This window comes from Thermobia domestica, chromosome 13, assembly GCF_964235325.1.
Source record: "Thermobia domestica chromosome 13, izTheDome1.hap1.1, whole genome shotgun sequence".
Lineage (NCBI taxonomy): Eukaryota > Metazoa > Arthropoda > Insecta > Zygentoma > Lepismatidae > Thermobia > Thermobia domestica.
Window position 1 is genome coordinate 13,657,058 of NC_137466.1, and position 19,727 is coordinate 13,676,784.

Genomic DNA, 19,727 nt, shown 5'->3' on the forward strand with positions numbered 1-19,727 from the left:
TAATTCTTTTACGATTTGCGTATAAATAAGGCTTCCAGATGTCTAGGATAAAAACAGCGCAAAAAAGCACAAAACAATCTGTGCTGGGTGGCCACTAAATAGCACGAATGCTATCGAACCGAGTCAGATAGGGCGAAGCTGGTGGGCCCGCGCTGGAATACGTCCGAAGGGAGCAGGCACGTCTGCGATAGTGTGTATGCGGAGAAGTGAGGGTAATGGAAGGAAGTGCGTTTTGAGAATAATACAAGTTTCAACAACACTTGTTGTTGTTTCATACTAGTAACTCTCCACTTGTAAACAAAATACAGGTTCTGCACGCTGTGCAGAAATATGATGCCGGTGTACACGGTGCAGAAATAAGCCGCCCGTGGAAAATAACATCTAATAGAGCCATTTTTCATATGCACTCATTTGTTTTATTCGTCGTAAAGCACTTGTAATGGTTTAACATTAATAAACGTAAGATACAGTTGTATTACATTGCATGTAATTAAGTTACCTGTAGAAATTCGTTCCTTATAAACATGTCTTTTCATGGAAAGTATTGAATTTTACCTGTAAATCTTCCAAAATGTAGTGCACCAAAACTACACCTCCACCAGACTGTCTTATTTTGATTTTTTGCTGGCCGCGGTGGCTCAGTGGTAGAGCGTTCATCTCTGGTGCATGGGATTCCTGGTTCAAACCCTGCTCCTGTCAAGTGAACTTTGTGGTGGACAAACACCGTGTGCGTGGGTTTTCTCGGGATTCTCCCGTTTCCTCCCACTTTCTTTATTCCACCATTTTCATTCATCTCTCATCATCACCGTCTCCTTTAGCCTAACCGGCATAACCGTGGGACGTAAAACTCAAATATTTCATTTTCATTTTCCGAGTGTTAACCTTTTCTCCTGACACTGTTTCACGATGTGTAGGTACAAAAACTTGGACATCGGAAGTTTGAAAAAATTTAACAATTTAACATTAACATCTGTAGAAAACCATTAGCGACTACTATTAAAACTTTTTTGAGGAGAAAAGCTCATCATGAACGAGGGTTTGAAAAAACCCGGGCTTTTTTGAAAAAGCCAAACCCACCTGGGCCCATTTTTTCGGGTGTTTTACGAGTTTAATTGGTTTTTTTCGGGTTTAATCGTTTTTTTTTTCGAAATATTTCAATATCTTTGGGGTAAAAGTGTTAAAATGTGATTTATATTTCAATACTGTCATTGTCACAACTTGCAACAATTTTCTACTCACTGCCGTTTTGAAAAAATGGCCGCCATTTTGATTTTTTTTTTACATTGGACCGCCGAGAAAATCTACACAGCAAATTTAGCATATCTTGTGCTTCTACCGTCAAAATTTCAACTTAAAAGACTGAAAATTGCGCTTCGTAGCGTAGATACTCGTTCATTTGACAAAATGGCCGCCATTTTGATATATTACGTTGGTATGCCGCCAAAATCTAAACAGGGAATTTAGAGTGTCTTGTGCTTGTACTCTGAAATTTTTAACTTAAAAGGCCGAAAGTTGAGTTGATTTTGTGTTTAACGTCCCTTTCAGCAGCGAGGCTATATAAGACGGGACCTACTGATTAAGGTCGAATCCGAACCACGTGAGCTCTCTCCGGGAAGCAAACCCGGGTCACCCACGCCTAAGACGCGTACACTAACCGCTCAGCCATAAAGGAGCTCGGCAGACAAACGAACAAATGTAAAGTTATAGTTTTGTGATTTTTTTTTTTATAGCGTTTCTCAAAGTTATGTTCATTCGATTGAATTCTTATTACAGATGGTTTGTGTTTTAGATATGTTACTCAAATTGACTCCTAGGAGAACATAAAATGTATTTGTTTTGAAACTTTTATCATTTTTGCCCACCTGATCGATTTTACCTGTAGTTTATTTAAGTATATGTGCATTTTATTTGTTCCACTAACAAGGTTTTATTTTAAGATGTAATATTTTGAATTCAGCCGAATACAAAATTCTCAATTGCCAATACAATAGTGTCGCAAAACCCTGACGCGTATCGAAGTTCTATTTCAAAGTAATATAATGCTATCTTCACTAAATATAATATTCTATTTTAATACATCTTTTTGTCTGGTGAGGGACTTAGGGATTTATTGTTTAACTTGCAGCTTCAAGGTAATGTTTCAAAGATTTCTCAAGAAACTCAAATTCCTACCATTGGATATACGGCAGGATTTCTTTTCTTTTCTGATTCTCGTTTGGGGTGGCGACCGTACTGTTGTAATAAAGATTAAGTAAAAGTTAACTGTTTCGACGTAATTGAATTCTTCATCAGTGACTATAGTTTTCATTACTCTTACAGGTTTTCTTGTAACATATAGCGTCTAACATATAGCGTTGAAGCCGGTTCATTGCAACAAGGTCTATTACACTGTGTAGTTTGGTTTGGTTTTGGTGTGATGAAGTATATTTTCTATTGTAATAAATATACGTGATGTGCCAACGCCGTACACATTGAAGAGTATATTTTACAAAGCATTATATTTGTTCTATTTTAGATAGTTCATTTATTTCTGGAAGCAAGGGGAAATGTTGCTCAAGAAATACAGAAGTGTTGCAATGGAAGAAGACCCACAGAGAGCAGTACCGTAGCCAGGATGTGTGTTTGGTGGGCCAAGTGCTGTTATAGGTACATATGGAACAATTCCAAACAAAAAATATATAAACATAAAAATATATAAAAAATTACAAACATCAAACTACATTGTCGGACTTCTTTGGGGGCCCGGCCTCTCTGGGCCCCCCTTCCCTACGCCACTAACGGAGAGTATTGACAAAAATCATATGTACTAACATCCTTAAAGATATTTGTGAAGAGTGGTAGGATATATATGTGGGACTACAGTTTTTTTTTTTTTTTTCCTTTTAGAACGGGTGAATTTCATTCAATCATAACATTTGTAAAACATTTCCCATTTTAATGCGGTTTATTTCAAATCACACGGGAATTATGGTCATCACTTACCTTTGAAGCGAATATTGAGAATTACGGCTTTGAAATTGATTTTTGTTTTGCCAATATTACCTTAGTCTCCTTATCCCAGTTTTTGTCGTTAAATTCTTTTTTTATTATTACTTCATCTTTTCTATGCAGTGTTGTAAAATTTTCTGTATCTCTCTATATTCTCACAATCCTGATTCTGAGCTATTTAAATTCTACATTACTATTTCATAGGTTTGAAGTTTTCTTCAATTATAAAGACAACTGTTGTTTGATATTGTTCTTCACCTTTTTTTTTTTTTTTTTTTTTTGCGTGAAATCAGTTAAGAGAGAAAGTGTAATTATATTTCTCAGAGTACAAGCTCCTTAACGGTGAGGTTCAGTACCATCGCCTCCTTTCTTTTCTATCCCATTGATTTGTAGGGGAAGTATTCTTCCTTTTCTTTGAAATGAATAAAATTTTTGATGTTCTGATTTTACTGATTTCTTCTGAATATCTATTTAAATGTCCCTTGCTTTGTCAAAATGATCTTTTAGTATATATAAGTATATTATTATTTAAATTAGATGTCATTTATGAATATTAAAAACATACAACACAGAATTTTATTTCCACAAAGTAAGAGACATTTAAATAGACCTGAAGAAAAATAATAAAAAGTAAAACCCTTAAAATCTCAAAGAAACAGAGGAAGATTTCCTCGTATATATCAATGGGCTAAAAAAGAAAAATGGCTGAGTTATTCAAGACAAAATATGGATAGCAGGAATTCTTTAGAATAATATAGTGCTTTTTTGAACATTGTAATCACTTCATATATATTTACTTTTCTGATTTTACATACTGTATGAAGGCTATCTGTGTTAAAACTCAATGTTATGGAATGCTACAAATTTCTGTTTAAAAAAAAAAGTAGTAGTACATCCGAAGGTATATTACATATAACTTCTAAATGATGATAAGGTTCATTACATAGGCTAATGTATATAAGTTAATACGATGTGCATTGTATTTTGTTAATACAATTTGGTGTGTTTTTAGTGCTAATATAGACCAGAAAAAATTGTAATCTTCCCTTCATTTATTCTCTTAAAGAATTCCTTTAAAACAAAGGATCTTTGCAAAGTATTATGTTAAAACACTTCATTTATTATGTAAATGACTTCATTAACCTTTTTTCTCTATATAATGGGTATGCACTATGAGTATACTGTACATGTGGCTGTTTCATTTACGATATAAATTATTTTCTCACATTTTTCTGTTTCATTGTATACAATTAATGTATAAATCATATAGGAACGCATTAAATGAACAATTAGTTACCTACTTAATTGTTATTTTATCTTAATATGATTTCCACTTTTAAAGTGTATTTAAATAAATATTTAAGGCATAGAGTTAGAACTGACAGCTTAGTCGTTAGAACTTGTGTTTAGTGCATTTCAGTGTTTGGTTTCTACGAATATAGTCATGGGTGTAAGCAGGCACGTAGCCAAGGGGGGGGTCTGGGGGGTCCGGACCCCCCCCTTCGAGACCAGAAATGAAAAAAATAAGGAAGGATAAAACAAAATGAAATAATAAAAAGAAGGATCAGCGTCAAAAATTAAAAAGAAAGCTACAGGAAGCTTTCGCTTACTCTTTCTTATGAGGAGATTTGTATTACTTGCAATATGGTGGCGAGGTAATCGAGGTATTCTAGAAGTGTCAGGGAATTTGAAATTTCAAGAAAAGTTATGGAATTCTCACAATTCCTGCTACTAGTCAGGGAGATTTCAAGCTTTCGAAAGCATAAGTGCCGTTGTATAACAGCGTGGACATTTTTAATCATAACTTTTCGCCATCGCATCCTTGCAGTATCAAACATGTTATTTCAAGGACAATTTTCTGTTGCTCCTTTAACCTGTCATTTGGAACTGACAGTAGTTGACGGAATAATAAAAACAAAAAATTATGTTGAAAGAAAGTTCTGTTAGCATTTGATTCAACAGAGAAAGGAACGCATATATAGTAAAACTAGTTGAATATACACATGCTTCGCACAGGGGCTGCATTTGAAAGTCAACGCCTGTGGGAGTATCACCATTGATCTCAGCGACCGCGAAAACTATGGATTTGATACTAATATCGATCATTTTGTGCTATTTTTTTTACATGTCTCGGTATCCACCCCTCGCTGACTCCCGGCCCGCATACTTGTAAGTCATCGCTAATAGAAGTGTCACCAATGATTTCAGCGACCGCGAAAACTATGGATTTGACACTAATATCGGTCATTTTGGATTACTTTTATATGCCTTGGTATCTCACCCCCCTCCGGTGGCCGCCGGCCCGGAGCCGAATAGTGTCAATTTGGAAGTTAATGCGACTGGAGTTTCACCATTGATTTCAGCGACCGCGTAAATATGACCACTAATAGCTCAAGTGGTAGAGCGTTGGCTTCGCATTCAGGAGGTCGTGGCTTCGAATCCCGCTGCCTACCATCCTTATTGAGGTTTTCCAGAGTTTCCCTCAGTCCTACCAGGCAAATGCCGGGATGGCACCTACTAAACAGGCCCTGGCCGATACCTTCCCAAATCCTTTCCATTGTTAATGTTGTTGGATATCCAATGTAAAATGGCCTCAGAGCTGTATCTGGTGATTGTTAAATAAATAAATAAATAAATAAATATCGGTCATTTTCTACTACTTTTACATGTCCCAGTAAACGCCCCCTGAGAACCCCTGGTTCGAATTTCGACAAAAAATTTAACTCTGGTCTGGAGCCTGGACCAAGGTATTCGTGACTAAAATTTGGTCAATTTGTCTGGTTCCCAAGCCGGTTCCGTTAAACGCCCCCCCCCCCTGAGACCCCACTGTTTCGAAATTAAAAAAAAAAACTCTTCGTCTTGATCTGGGGCCTGGGCCAAGGTACACCTGTCCAAAATTTGGTAACTCTCGGTCCACTCGTCTGGTCCCCAGGCCGCACACAGACAGACAGACAAACAAACACACAAACTAACTCTTTATTTTATTTATATTAGAAGATAGTTTACAAGACAGTATTCAGTATGTACTTTTTATAATAATTGAGGTCATAACGAAAGGAAAATTGTTATATTTGAATAAACAGGAGAAGGACGTAAATATTGCAAAATCTTTTTCAATACTTTTTTTTTATTATTATTTTGCTCGAAATTTCTTCATAGTTTGTTATTAAAATACTTGCCAGCATATCCTCATTTTATTGTCCTAACAAACCAATATATGTTGATAGTCAAGTAGTTTAGATTGATCGAGCTCTTGGGCCTTCAGAATTTCATGTTACTCCCCCCCCCCCCCGTTACGAAATCCTGGCTAAACGAACCAATACATGTTCCAGTAAAATAGTTTAGAGTGATCGAGCCCCTTTTGTGATGACCACAGTATTTCATGTCACGGACCCCCCCCTTCACGAAATCCTGGCTACGTGCCTGGTGTAAGCAGACAAGTGATCGCTCCGGCCACTTTTTTTTTTTTTTTTTTTTTTTTTAATACCAAAGTTACAACAAATGCAGATACATTTTGGCTTGGCTGCTTGGATACACGTCTCTGTTTTCCATATATTGACAAACTAACATGGTTACTGTCCACCTTTTTCTTGTTTACTTTAACTTTTTTTTTTTGCGTGTAGGCTCGGTTTGAATCTCTCCGCCACCACATACCTTTTATTACAGTATTTTTATTTATAATTTTTACTTCATTAATTTTTATTTAAATCTCATTTTCCATTGGGAGTGTGACCCCTGTACTTTAAAAAAATTTAGAAAATCATTGACGTTTAAAATCCTTTTCCAATAGTTGATGGGAAAACGACAACCTAAAAAGACCGTATTTCCGACGGATTGCTGCGGCTTTTTTTTTTTTTTCCGAAGAAAGCGTTTGCAACTAGCAAATTTTGATTGCATAGAACAGTGTTGTTCCTAGTGGTCGTGATAGTGAAAGATGTGCTTTCAGGGGGAAAATGTACTGACTGTTATAAGTTTTTCACATTAGGCGCACAGACATGTTAATTGAATTATTCTTAACGTTCATTATTAGCTGCTCAGTTGTTATTTTTAGTTCGCTTTTAAGCATTTGTAAGTCATTCCCAGATACTTTTCCTCTATATAGCACTTAAATCGTACTGAGAATTGTAGAAATGTACTGCGTATGTACCGAGTGCAATATTACTGGTGGGGGGGGGGGCGCGGTGGCTCAGTGGTAGAGCGTTCACCTCTGGTGTTAGGGGTCTCGGGTTCAAACCCTACTCCCGCCAAGTGAACCTTGTGGTGGACAAACACCGTATGCGTGGGTTTTCTCGGGGTTCTCCCGTTTCCTCCCACTTTCTTCATTCCACCATTTCATTCATTATTCATCATCACCGTCTCCTTTAGCCTAACCGGCATAACCGTGGGACGTAAAATTAAAGATTTCATTTCATTATTTATTACTGGTGGGAATCCGCCATGATTTTCATTGCAGTGCTACGCATCTTTTCTGCTGTCTGTCGACTGGTCGGAAAGGCAACTTTCCACCGGCGGCGCTGGCGCATTTTATGCGCCTTTCCGGTTGTTTGCCGACTGCTCGAAAGGACCTCTTTTCGATGTCAGCTTCTCAATTCTTCCACAGGCGGCATTCGACCTCTTGCCGCAATCGAAAAGTAGCCCTTTGCCGACTGGATATCAACCCTTCAGGAAGGCAAAATTTTCACCACTTTTTAGAGTAGCTTTGCCTAAGTTTGCCTCCGTGCTATGATTTCTCATGAAGGGCACAATTGCTAGTTCTGAAAGTATATAATACTTCCATGTCCCATTCAATATCTTGTTTTTTGGCTGAAAGTGCTGCAAAAAAGAAAAAAGAACAAATTTTGTACTGGGACACACAAAAAAATGCAAGTATTATACTTCAAGAACTTCCAAGGGTGCTCCTTGTCGAGAAATCATAGCATGGAGGAAGACTTAGGCAAGACTAATGTAAAAGCTGATGAAAATTTTGCCTTCCTGAAGCGTTGATTTCCAGTCGGCAAAGGGCCACTTTTCGACGGCGGCAAGAAGTCGGATGCCGCCAGTGGGAGAATCGGGAAGCTGACATCGAAAAGAGGTCCTTTCGAGCAGTCGGCAAACAGCCGGAAAGGCGCATAAAATGCGCCGGCGCCGCCGTCGAACAGTTGACTTGCCGAGTAGTCGGCAAACAGCCGGAAATGAGCATTAAATGCGCCGGCGCCGCCGTCGGAAAGTTGCCTTGCCGAGCAGTCGGCAAACAGCCGGTAATTAGCATTAAATGCGCCGGCGTCGCCGTCGAGAAGTTGACTTGCCGAGCAGTCGGCAAACAGCCGGAAATGAGCATTAAATGCGCCGGCGCCGCCGTCGGAAAGTTGCCTTGCCGAGCAGTCGGCAAACAGCCGTAAAGGTGCAGTAAATGCGCCGGCGCCGCCGTCGAAAAGAGGCCGGTATAAGGAGTCGGCAGAGGGTCGGAAAGAGGTCTTTCCGTCTGTTTTGCCGACTCTGGCGGTCGGCAACAGTCGGCAAAGAGTCGGCAGAGGTCATTATTTTTTACGATTTTCGACCGCTTGCCGCCTCGGCAAAAGGTCGGCAATTTTGAACAAGTAGATCGTCGTGCCGCCGCGGACGGGTGCCGGCTGCCTACCGGCGGCCTGCCACCGTCGACGGCGGCAATCCCTCTTGCCGACCGCGGCATCCTGATGGGGTTAGGACCACCCATCTATATTTCGGCACGGGTACCTTGGCTCACCCACTATATTTTGGCAGGTTACTTATGACCAACCCCCTTAAATTTTGGAAATTGTCAAATCTAAAATTTGGAATGGCAGCCTAGGACCAGGGAATGTACCTTTATAAGTTTCGGGAGTCCATCTTGTTCTCATTCATGGGTTAGAAATTGCCAAGAATTCAATTTTCGAAGGATTTTCACCCAATTTATCCCATTTGATCAGGTTTTATTACCTATATGGTTATATGGGGAAGTACAGGGATCCATTCTCTTTTGTAAGAAATAGGTACAATGGTGTACGCCTTTGAAAATTTGGGAGGTGTACATTGGCCCAACCCTTAATTTTGGAAATTGTCGAATTTAAAATTTTGTTACAGTAGTATAGGATTCTAATATATATATCACTATAAATTTGGATGGTCTATCACGTTCCCTTTCATGGGAAAATCGCCAAAAATTAGTACGATAACGAGGCCGGTGATTGGAAAAGGGTGTGTTGGCCCGATAAATCACGGATTTGTTTGGCACCAACAGTACGAAGCCATGCACCATTCGTACATGGTGCGTACTGTACAAGCAGGTGGTGGTAGCTGTATGGTTCGGAGATGCTTCCGTTGGTAGGGACTGGAACCATTGATGTGCATGGACCACAGGAAAGCATCCGTTATGTACCTGCATGTGTTAAGGATCACGTACAACCTACAACAGAACACTTCTACCCTCATGAAGACGGTATTTAACACGACGACAACGCACGGTGCCACCAAGCCAAAACTGCACTTTCTTGCCTTCAAGAACACTCTACGCAGCTCCAGCATATGAATTGGGCCCCTGACAAAACGCATGTTAACTCCCATAGAACATTTGTGGGATATTGTCAAGAGAGCTCTTTGCACCGTGAGTCCTGCATCGACATATGAAGGATCATTGTGGGATAATATTAGTAAATATGGTGTCAGATTATATCAGCAACTACCCGAATCTATACCGCGCCGTGTCTAGTCGTCTTTGAGCAAATGGGGGCGCAACAAAGTATTAGATAGGTGGTCGCAATTCAATGAACAATCAGTATATTTGTCTTTCAACATACAGTTACGAAACTCATTGTACGTCATGCTCAAGCAAACTAAAGAATGAACAGTGCTGTTGTTAGATTAATGTTTCTCTCCCTATCAATACAAGTTTAAGTTCTGCGTTAGAATAACTGACTGTGCTGAAATACTGACTTTTTGGCAGCTGCGGGTGCTATCGGCAGAAACTGCTCACGACTCGACAGATCATCGAAAAGAAAAAAAAATCAGAAACTTGTACTCGATCGGGGCTATGTGATTATTATTATTAAGTTATAATATTACAGTTCTTCCATGAAGATGAGTAGTGAGGATATCCTCTTTGATATGGGTTAAAATTTTTAACTTCAGGACAAGAGTAAAATGCAGGACAATCCTCCTGGTAACTCTGCCTATAGCTTACAAATCTGAGTGTGCACTTTGTTACATCTCAATCACCGAACCTCCAAAATGTAATATAGAAAACAGCATGAAAACAACTGTTAGTTCGTGTAACTCATCCCATCACAGAACAGAGGGCAACTGCAATTCAACTTGAAATGATCGGTTACTATCTTCATTACATTCTTCAGACGTATGTATACTCATGTCCAAAATTATTGTCGCATGTCTATAAATATGTTGTTGTAAAAATATAATTTGATAACGAACTTGCCCGGTATTTCTTATAATGTTAGTATGTGTATAATCTGCAAATACATGTATGTGACAAATTTCATATCAAAAGAGGTGTAAATAAGAACAATAAAACGAAAATAAATCTTTCTTCTTATAGATAAGACAAGACAGTTATAGATATGCGACAATCATTTTGGACATGAGTTCACATTAAGGACGTGCCTTGGTATCATGTTCCTTTGTACGTAACATCATATCTTTCACCAAAGGGGGTGCACGAATAGTGCGGTTGCAACCGGGTTTCGTGGATAGTGTGTCTATTATTGTACTCTTCCGCTTTCAAGCTGAACTAGACACATTGATGACACTTGGCGTTTCTTCCTTGTGTAACTTATATAGACGAAAATGACATACTAATAGTATTTCTTCGCATTTAATCTCGCTGCATCTGAAACGTGCGTAAATATTAAATTCGCTCGCGAGATAGCTTTTTGAGCAAACTACTTTTAGAACACACTCATTTTGTGTCTGCTTGATCACCAAAAAACTCACTAATTTCTCGTTCCTCATTCAGGTTATCATCACGGGTAAAAGTGAAGGGGAACGTGGGGGAATGTCGTTACCCAACCTCCGGAAATACCTATGGCGTCCCCCTCTTCCTAAAAGATTAAAATCGGCAAAAATAGGCATGGGGGACGGCGTGACGTTATGTCCCCCTCCTTTCCAGACCTACTTTTACATCTGATTATTATCATTATTGCGCATTAACATAAGCATGAAATCGATTAATAAAGGGACTACGATTTTTTACTTTACATAGACATGCAGAGTGATTATTTCACTCAAAAAATAGTTACCTGTAATTCTTCCAATGTCATTCACCTCATTGGCAACGTAGTTGGCAATGTGAGCACCCATACCTTCTCCGATTATATGAACTTGATCTGTTCTCAAATTTTCTTGATCCTATAAAATAATAGCAATTATTGTCAGATGTTTTACGTTATCATACAGGTAGAGAAAAATATGGAAACTATATGAAAGGAAAGATTAATTGAATGTACCGAAATTTGTTTTATACATAAAAAATTAAAGGTAAAGTAACTTTTACAAATTCTGTCTTATACTCGCAGTGATACGTAGTTCGCACATTCTCGTTATCGTTCACTCTGAAATTTTCCAAGTTTATCAAATGTGTACTTTGAAAACAGCACACTGGAAGCAGAAGCTCGACAAACGCGTCATAAGATCAGAGGTTACAAACATTTTACTTGTTATTTATATGCACGGAACAACTCTTCAATTTACTTGTATCAAACTGTGTTCTTGTTTCGCGTGTTCTTATTTCCAAATTGTAATTTTCAGTTTGCAGGAAAGTTTTACTAATTTAGAAGACAGTAGAATTTTAAATAATAATAGAAGCACGTATGTTGTTTAGAAAATGATTCCTTTTGCAAAAAGTTGCCTTCATTATTAACTTATTGTTTTACTAATGGAGTAAAGATAGGTAAACATTAGAATGAACATTAAGTTCTAGATAATTTAAAAATTATCTAAAAAGAACGTAGGTAATTCAGATAGTGCGAAGTTTCTTGAGAAGGGAATACGAAACACCATTCAGTAAACATAGTCTATAATTGTCCTGTGATAAGCCTACTTGAAATTAGGTCAACTTTATTTGTGAATAAGTGGTTGATCACCTGAGGCTTAAACAAAATTAACAGAAATCAACCTGAGAGATTTACGTAACTTTCTCACATTTTTTTAGAATACTGAATTATGCATGCATTAGAGAATATGAAAGTAAGCTTCATGGAATCTACCTAGATAGTGTCAGCCTAGATTATCAGGTCTTTACCGTATACAGACAAAATAACACGGGTGAAACATCGCAATGTAAAGTCTCATTATAGCAACATATATGAGTTACTGAGGTCCACATTTTATTATAATTACTTTTATTATGATAATAAATAAAACGGAAAATTCTAAAATGCTCAATTTAAGCACTAGCATCAGAAAATGGCTGTAGAAAATGAGTGGATATATAATCTTAAAATAACCTACATTCAGACATGTTTTAATAATACAATCTATTTGAATCAAATTATTTGGTCAAAGTGAACTGCAAATCTCAGCAGATGTTAAAACTTTATGCCAAAAAACCCTTAAGAATATGTCTACCGGAGGAAAACTTTTCAATTCTAGGATTTTGTCATCAATAGATGGCTGTGAATGTTATTTTTTTCACTCATATATTACAAGAAAAAGAGAAGACCCTTTCTTGTCATCCATTTCTATCCCCTCCCCTCCCTCTATATGCAACATGGCACGTGTCTACAGTAGAGAGTTAAGCTTGGCTATGGGTGAGGTTGTTTGTGTGTTCATTAACTTCTTGGATTCCTCATTTTCTACGAATTTATTCTTTCGTCACAGGGTGGTTCTGAAATGTTACTTTATACTTAATCATATGCTATACAAGGAAATAAATACAAGAAAACTAAAACTATTTATTGCCACTCGTTCACACTCTCAGCAAGAATATTGTGCAGTGTCCTGAGTGGGGGGGGGGGAATGGAGTCATTTCTCTGATGTTCTTTTCATAGTTAAGACATACGTTTAGCAGAAAGAAAATTGACTCACAGGCAAGGTTTTCCAAGTGTCATACTCCGACTTGCTTGAAACTCCTACAGTGAATAAAGGAATCAAAAGTAAGACATAATGTGTTTTTTTTCATAACTACCAACGGGGAAGGTTGAAGCGGGCAAACACTCCCCTAAACTGCGAACATAGTGCAATATCTAGTGCAATATCACACCTTTTGGCAAGGCTATAGTTAGCCATAGAACAATTAAGATTTGCATGAAACTAAAGCAGTAAATAAAGTAAGTAAAAATAGGACATACCTGTTTTTATGTCTTATGTTGTAGCTTTAATTCCTTCAGTCACTGCGGAAGTTTCAAGCAAATCTGTATTGTGCATTGCTAGTTAAGGCTTTGCTATAAGGCGTCATATTTTCATATGTTCGCAGTTTAGGGGGATGTTTGCATCCTTCATTCCTCACGTTGGTCGATATAAAAAAGCACGTAACACCTACTTTTGATTCCTTTACTCACTGTTGGAGTTGCAAGCAAATCGGAGTGTGACACTAAGAAAACCTTTCTTGTCAGTGGAAAAAGTGTTTCTTGGGACATCCGTCTTCTCATTTCTTTATTATTTCTAATTTTATCTCTATCACATGCTCGTTCCTAAGGCTCATAAGGTATAGTGTATCAACGTGGCAAATGGATAAGTACCGAATAAAATAACACATACTTTTATTCTGTAATAATAAAATCCGGGGTTCGATCCTCAGTTCGGCCTTTCTGAAGTATTCTCCCTTTGTCAACAGTTACGTCAATACTAGAGTCTTGTATCTTGTTACTAAATAATACAGTATTTTAGATTTGAAAATAGGTTTCAATTTTTTATTATGTACATTTGTACAAAATATAATATACTTTTCATAAGGTGAGTCCCATTTAAAAAAAATGCTACTTATGAATTTCAATTCTTGGCGTAAAAGAAAAACAAGTAAATAATATTGTTCAATGCTTCAGGAAGTTGAGGACTTATATGAGAGTAGGGATAGACAACGTGGCATGGATGTTGAAGTAGAAAATGAAGTAAGCAAGGAAGGTAAACTGTTTACTATTCTACACGATGAGCTTGAAGAAGCTATATCCGAGATTAAGAATGGAAAGGTAACCCGGATAGATAATATACGAATCCAATTCATTAAGAATATGGGAAGCAAGGACAAGAAATAATTGTTCCAATTGTGCATATGAATCAGGAGAGTGGCCAAAAGATTTTCTATAGACGATCATGAGAAATCGAACCCAAAGAGACGTGCAGGTTATGGAACTATTTGTCTCACATGTCAAGCAATAAAACTTTGGCTTCGAATTGTGAACAAAAGGTTGTACGGAAGGAGAAGTGAAGAAGTTAAGGAGGAAAAGTTTTTGTTCAAGAGAGGAAAGGGCATAAAATATGAAGTTTGTTTATTAAGGTAATCGGTAAAATGGAAAGAGGTATATGTGGTATTTATTCATCTAGGAAAGGCTTTTGACCTCGTGAATTGGTAATTGTTGTTGAAAGTTCCAAAGAATATTGGGTTGGAAACGAAAGATCAGAGACTCATTAGAAACTTATACATGAACCAACAAGTAAGTGTTAGAATATGAGAGAAATTGAAAGAGTGGAGTGCAATTGGAAAGAGAGTTCGGCAGAGATACTATTTCTCGCCTAGATTATGTAATATCTATCTAGAAGAGATAGTGAAAACAGCCTACAAATGGATACAGCATTTCCGTTGGAGTTAGAATGATCAGGTGTAAGGGTTTGCAAATGATATGGCGCTTGTTGCAGAATCTGCAGAGAAAATCAATAAGATGTTACAAAATTTGAGGAAGTTCTATAAGGAATAAGGGATGAAAGTAATTGTTAAAAAGGTAAAACCCATGAAGTTTGGAACTAAGGAGTCGGTGTCAAATATAGAAAATACGAAGGGAGAAAATGGAATAGGTGACTACTTTTCGATTACTGGGTAGTATTATTAGTAATGATGTGAAGTGTAAACGTGAAATAAAAGCAAGGATGAAAATTGCGAAAGAAGTCTTTGGACGACAGAAAATGCTATTTTGTGGGACATTGAACAAAGAGTTGAAAAAAGACTCATAAAGTAGAGTAGTTCGCTGTATGGGTCAAAAACATGGATATTACTCAAAAATGATGGAAAACGATTAGAAGCTTTCGAAGTGTGAGTGTGGGGAAGAATGGAGAGAGTTAGCTGGGTCGAGCGGAAAACGAATGAGAGAGTGTTAGAAATGGTAGGGGAGAACAATTTTAGATACTATTCAGAATTGGAAAGGAAGCTGGTGAGACTTTGGCTAAGAAGGAACTGTATCATGAGGGACGTTTTAGATAGCATGGTGGCAGGAATGGGGGAGAGGACGAAGAAGAGTAGAATTAATGGATCATATCAAAGCAAAGAAATCGTACGCGAATACGAACAGGTTAATGAAAGAACGTGAAGCATGGAAGCTTCTCAGTTGCAGCAAGTGATCTGCCAATAATGCCAATATACTTATGATAATGATGAGATTAGCCTTTGGGCTACCCCTGTTTTATATCCACTTATATATAAGTGATATCTATGTAAGAAAATAATTGCTAAGTCGTTGTCTTTGATTTGGATCTGACTGTTCATTCTGGTGCTATGATCCTTTCAAGCACAGGTAGAAATTAACACATTTTTACATCCACGATTGTCGTTTTCTTCATATTCAAATGTAAGAAATCATTTCCCAAATTTCTTTGATTTTCTGTCGGAACTCCTTCTCTTGTATGTACCGAAGTCTTTGTGTCAAGATTCGTCTGCCTCCACCACTTAGGTCTCATATGATTTATCATAGATTAGGGCGCTCTTTACTTCCTGGCTTAGTTTTCTTACAATATTCAAGGAATTCCCTAATTTCTTTAGAGGCCACACTTGTTTTTCGCCTCTCAACTACATATAATTTCAATAAGAACATCTCGACTAAAAGTAATAAATGTCCCTTTTTATGCAACTTCGATCCGACATTTAATTCTCGAGTCATAACTATTTTCGCATTTTTTGGCAGATTGTCGACTGGCCGTAGTGCTGAAAAGGAACATTTCGCATCAAGATTGGTCCATGCTTTATGCCTTATTTTAGTGTTATTACTTGCCCCAAAATGTGTTAATTTTCTTCCTATGCTTTCGGTTGTCGCCTAAACGTTTTACGAAGAATGAAGCCCCTGATTTTCAACGCAATTGTTCAGGATGTCTACCTCCCACCAAACACCTATGAAAGCTTTCATTTTGTTGTCATATAATTGAAATACCACGATATTATTTAACGAAAAACTTTACTCAGCGTTTTATGTGTACAATGAAGCACCAGCTCAACAAGTTACATAGCAGCAATAAAACTATTCTCGAAAGTCCAACCCACAAAAAACTAAAATGTGGGTTGGTACAATACATGCAGCGTGGCTTAACACATACGCATGTCTGGACCAAATACAATTCGACTCTGTACGCTTAACTTTGATTTGTCATAGCCAGCACCTGTAGTTCCGCACTCAGGAAAGCGTGCTGACTCAGATCAACCCGAGCTGTGATCCTAGTGCAAAAGGATCTCTAAGTTCAGCACTTTTCTAAGTTAGGGACTGCAGCTTTGTACCTTACGATCGAGTCATCGGACCAACAAAACAGTACTTCAACAAATACAGTATATAACTAGAGTGTCTACCCGTGATGTAAAAATAAATTTTTTGTAGGTAAAAAAATCGTTTTCAAATATAGCGTATACGTGTCGCAATATGCTCCCTCCAACGTAATTTTAAGAGATGTACACGCTCGACTATATTAATATTAGGTAGCTAAATGCTGTATACTTTCTTATACGCCTCCAAAGACTACGAAATACCTTGTATCTACTAAATTCCAGAAAACGGGATAAAAAATGCAAAGCCATATGAGTTTTTGTTTAAAGAGATTAAATGAAATGAAGTTTTTGACATTAAACATTAGTGAAAATCTTACTTTGAAACATGTCCTGTAGCCAAAGAGACAAGAGAGGGAGAAAGGTGATAAAATAATAAAACTTGCTTCTGAATTAGTAAACTAAATCATTTTGTATGCAGATCTGAATTTTAGAAATACATTGCTGTCTACAACACAATCAACTGTTTGAATCAGCGCACCCTCTCAATGATAATGATGACAAATATTGAATCCCAACGTCTCCTCTTAAATTGCGTATTCTGAAAAATGTGTTGTTATAAAGGGAATAAAGAAAAATGACATGAGAAACAACTGTAATACAGATATTTTTTTTACATATGTTTGACAGACCTGTAAGGCATCTATTGGCAGAAGATTTATATGATTAAATGTGCAGTTTATTTATTTATTTTGGAATATAAAAAATCAGGCCTACAAGTTCATAAGGCATTTTCTTTCCTTCCTCATGTAAATTTTACTTTAGCATAAGAATTTTCTAATTTCATGAACTGGTGCATTTTAACAAAGCTTCATTCAAATGATATAATCAATATTAATAAAGAAAGAAATCTGAATACAAACATCTTTGTATAATGAAGATAAAACTGATCAAGAACTGACCAGGATGTATGATTTCAGGAAAGAATAATGAAGATAACTTGGAAATAAAGAAATAAATAGTGATGAACATAAAAGAGAGCTTTATAAACAAATATGATAACTTGATTAAGTAACAGCATCACAATTGGAACCAAAATATATTAAGTAAACAATCATGGTCATAAGTTGAATATGCAAATCAAATCTTAGAGAAAACAGAAAAATACACGAAAAGAGAAAACATGAATTTAAAAAAAATAAAATAAATGAAAAGACAAAAAAGTTTTCTTTAAAGAGATATTCTTAAAAACCAAATACCAATTACAGGAAAAATCTGGTTCGGAATCTATTCTAAATTTCTTCCTTGAGGATAACACAAGGCTTCGAGCTTCTCCACAAGGGAGCTTTGGTGGATTATGCATACGACAAGCCATAGATTTTGTTATTCCTGCCTTCGTTTCATCATTCTATTGTTCCCGATGTTTAATACAATCATTTCTCCAACAGGATATAAGCTTCCTTATCGATACAAATTTGCTCGTCCACTTGGTCATTGCTACTTGACTCTGAATTACTCGAATTTAGTACCAGAGCAATACAACCCACATCGAAAGAACTTATTTTCAAATCACACTTCTCCTTGTTACTACAGTCTTCAGACAGCCTAGAAGACAAAGTTACACTAATTTCTGCATCATACATAGCAACAGAAGCTTGACTTAAATCTTTACCTTCGTTTTTTCTAGACTTTCATATCAGTAATGAGAGTTTTCGACTAGCAGTTGCGTTACGGTTGGAAGCATATATTTGTGAGCCTCATAAATGTCAGGCACGTAAGAATCCAGTACATAAAAAGGGGTTGCATGGACTCTCTTGGATAGAAAGTACAGAAAGATATCCACGACACTCAAGTGTCAATAAGATTATAATGAGAGCAGGTATACCGGAAATAAGATAGCCTAATGATGTAGTAGAACAGATGGTAAAAAAAAACGGATGGAATGATCTTAACACCTTGGAAATAAGCAAATCATTGATTTGAGATTTTACTTGCAGAGACACTTTTTCCCCTTCCAACCTTCCTTTCTCCTCATTCCAAACAGGCAATGTAGCCAGTCGAAAAAAAGCAGAAAAAGAAGAATATACAGTAACCTAATAGAGAAGTATCAATTTGTAACCATTGCCATTGAATCCAGTTCATCGTGGGCAAAGAAAGACACAAATTTATAATGGAAGTCGGTAAACGTATCACCCTTTTTTCCGTTGAAGATATATATAGCAAGCACCTTCCTAATTCAAAGAATAATTATGACAGCACAAAGAAGTAATGTAGCCTCTATATGAGAACCATACCACCAAATAAAATAAAATAAAAAAAAAAACACACACACGAGATATTACTGCTTAAAAACCCCTTACATTACGTTACATAATTTTTTTTCTGCTAGAAGAACAAGTTACATTTGTGTCTGACAATTAGTTTTTCTATATTATTTAAGTGCTATTAGAAAATGAAATGAAATATTTGAGTTTTATGTCCCACGGTTATGCCGGTTAGGCTAAAGGAGACGGTGTTGATGAATAATGAATGAAATGGTAGAATGAAGAAAGTGGGAGGAAACGGGAGAACCCAAGCACACGGTGTTTGTCCACCACAAATTTCACTTGGCGGGGGCTGGGATCGAGCCCGGGACCCCATGCACCAGAGGTGAACGCTCTACCACTGAGCCACCGCGGCCCCCTATGTGCTATTAGAATCTGTTTTTACATGAATAATAATTGAAAGTTTAAACATAATAATTTATTATGTCCTCAAATGATTATGTGAATATAAATAAACATTTTCAAATAAGACTCATTGTTGTGTACACTTTGTGATACTACAAGTTATTACTATTATATTACAACACATTATACATATTATTACATACATTATTACTATTATTGAAGAGCGCAATAGGTAACTTGTGATATTTGATTAGACGCTGATTTGTGTATGCATGCATTTTCTATACAAACCTCGTAAAGTCTATCGAATTACAGGAAATGTATAGATTGGTTTCTTATGAAAAACTATCCAGAAATAAGAAAGCTCTATCGCATAATTTCTTAGGATAATTCTGCAGTATTTATGTTTTTGTCTAAAAGCTCTTACAAAATTAGTATATTTTTGAACT

At 36.9% G+C, this 19,727-nt stretch overlaps 1 protein-coding gene across 1 annotated transcript in view; it reads right to left on the minus strand.

Moving 5' to 3' along the window:
- LOC145669127 (inactive pancreatic lipase-related protein 1-like) overlaps positions 1-19,727 on the minus strand; it is a 265,962-nt gene that overhangs the window by 169,703 nt on the left and 76,532 nt on the right. Inside the window, exon 6 of the mRNA XM_081737472.1 lies at positions 11,235-11,343. Coding sequence (XP_081593598.1) covers positions 11,235-11,343 — 109 coding nt within the window. The remainder of the gene's footprint in view (positions 1-11,234; positions 11,344-19,727) is intronic.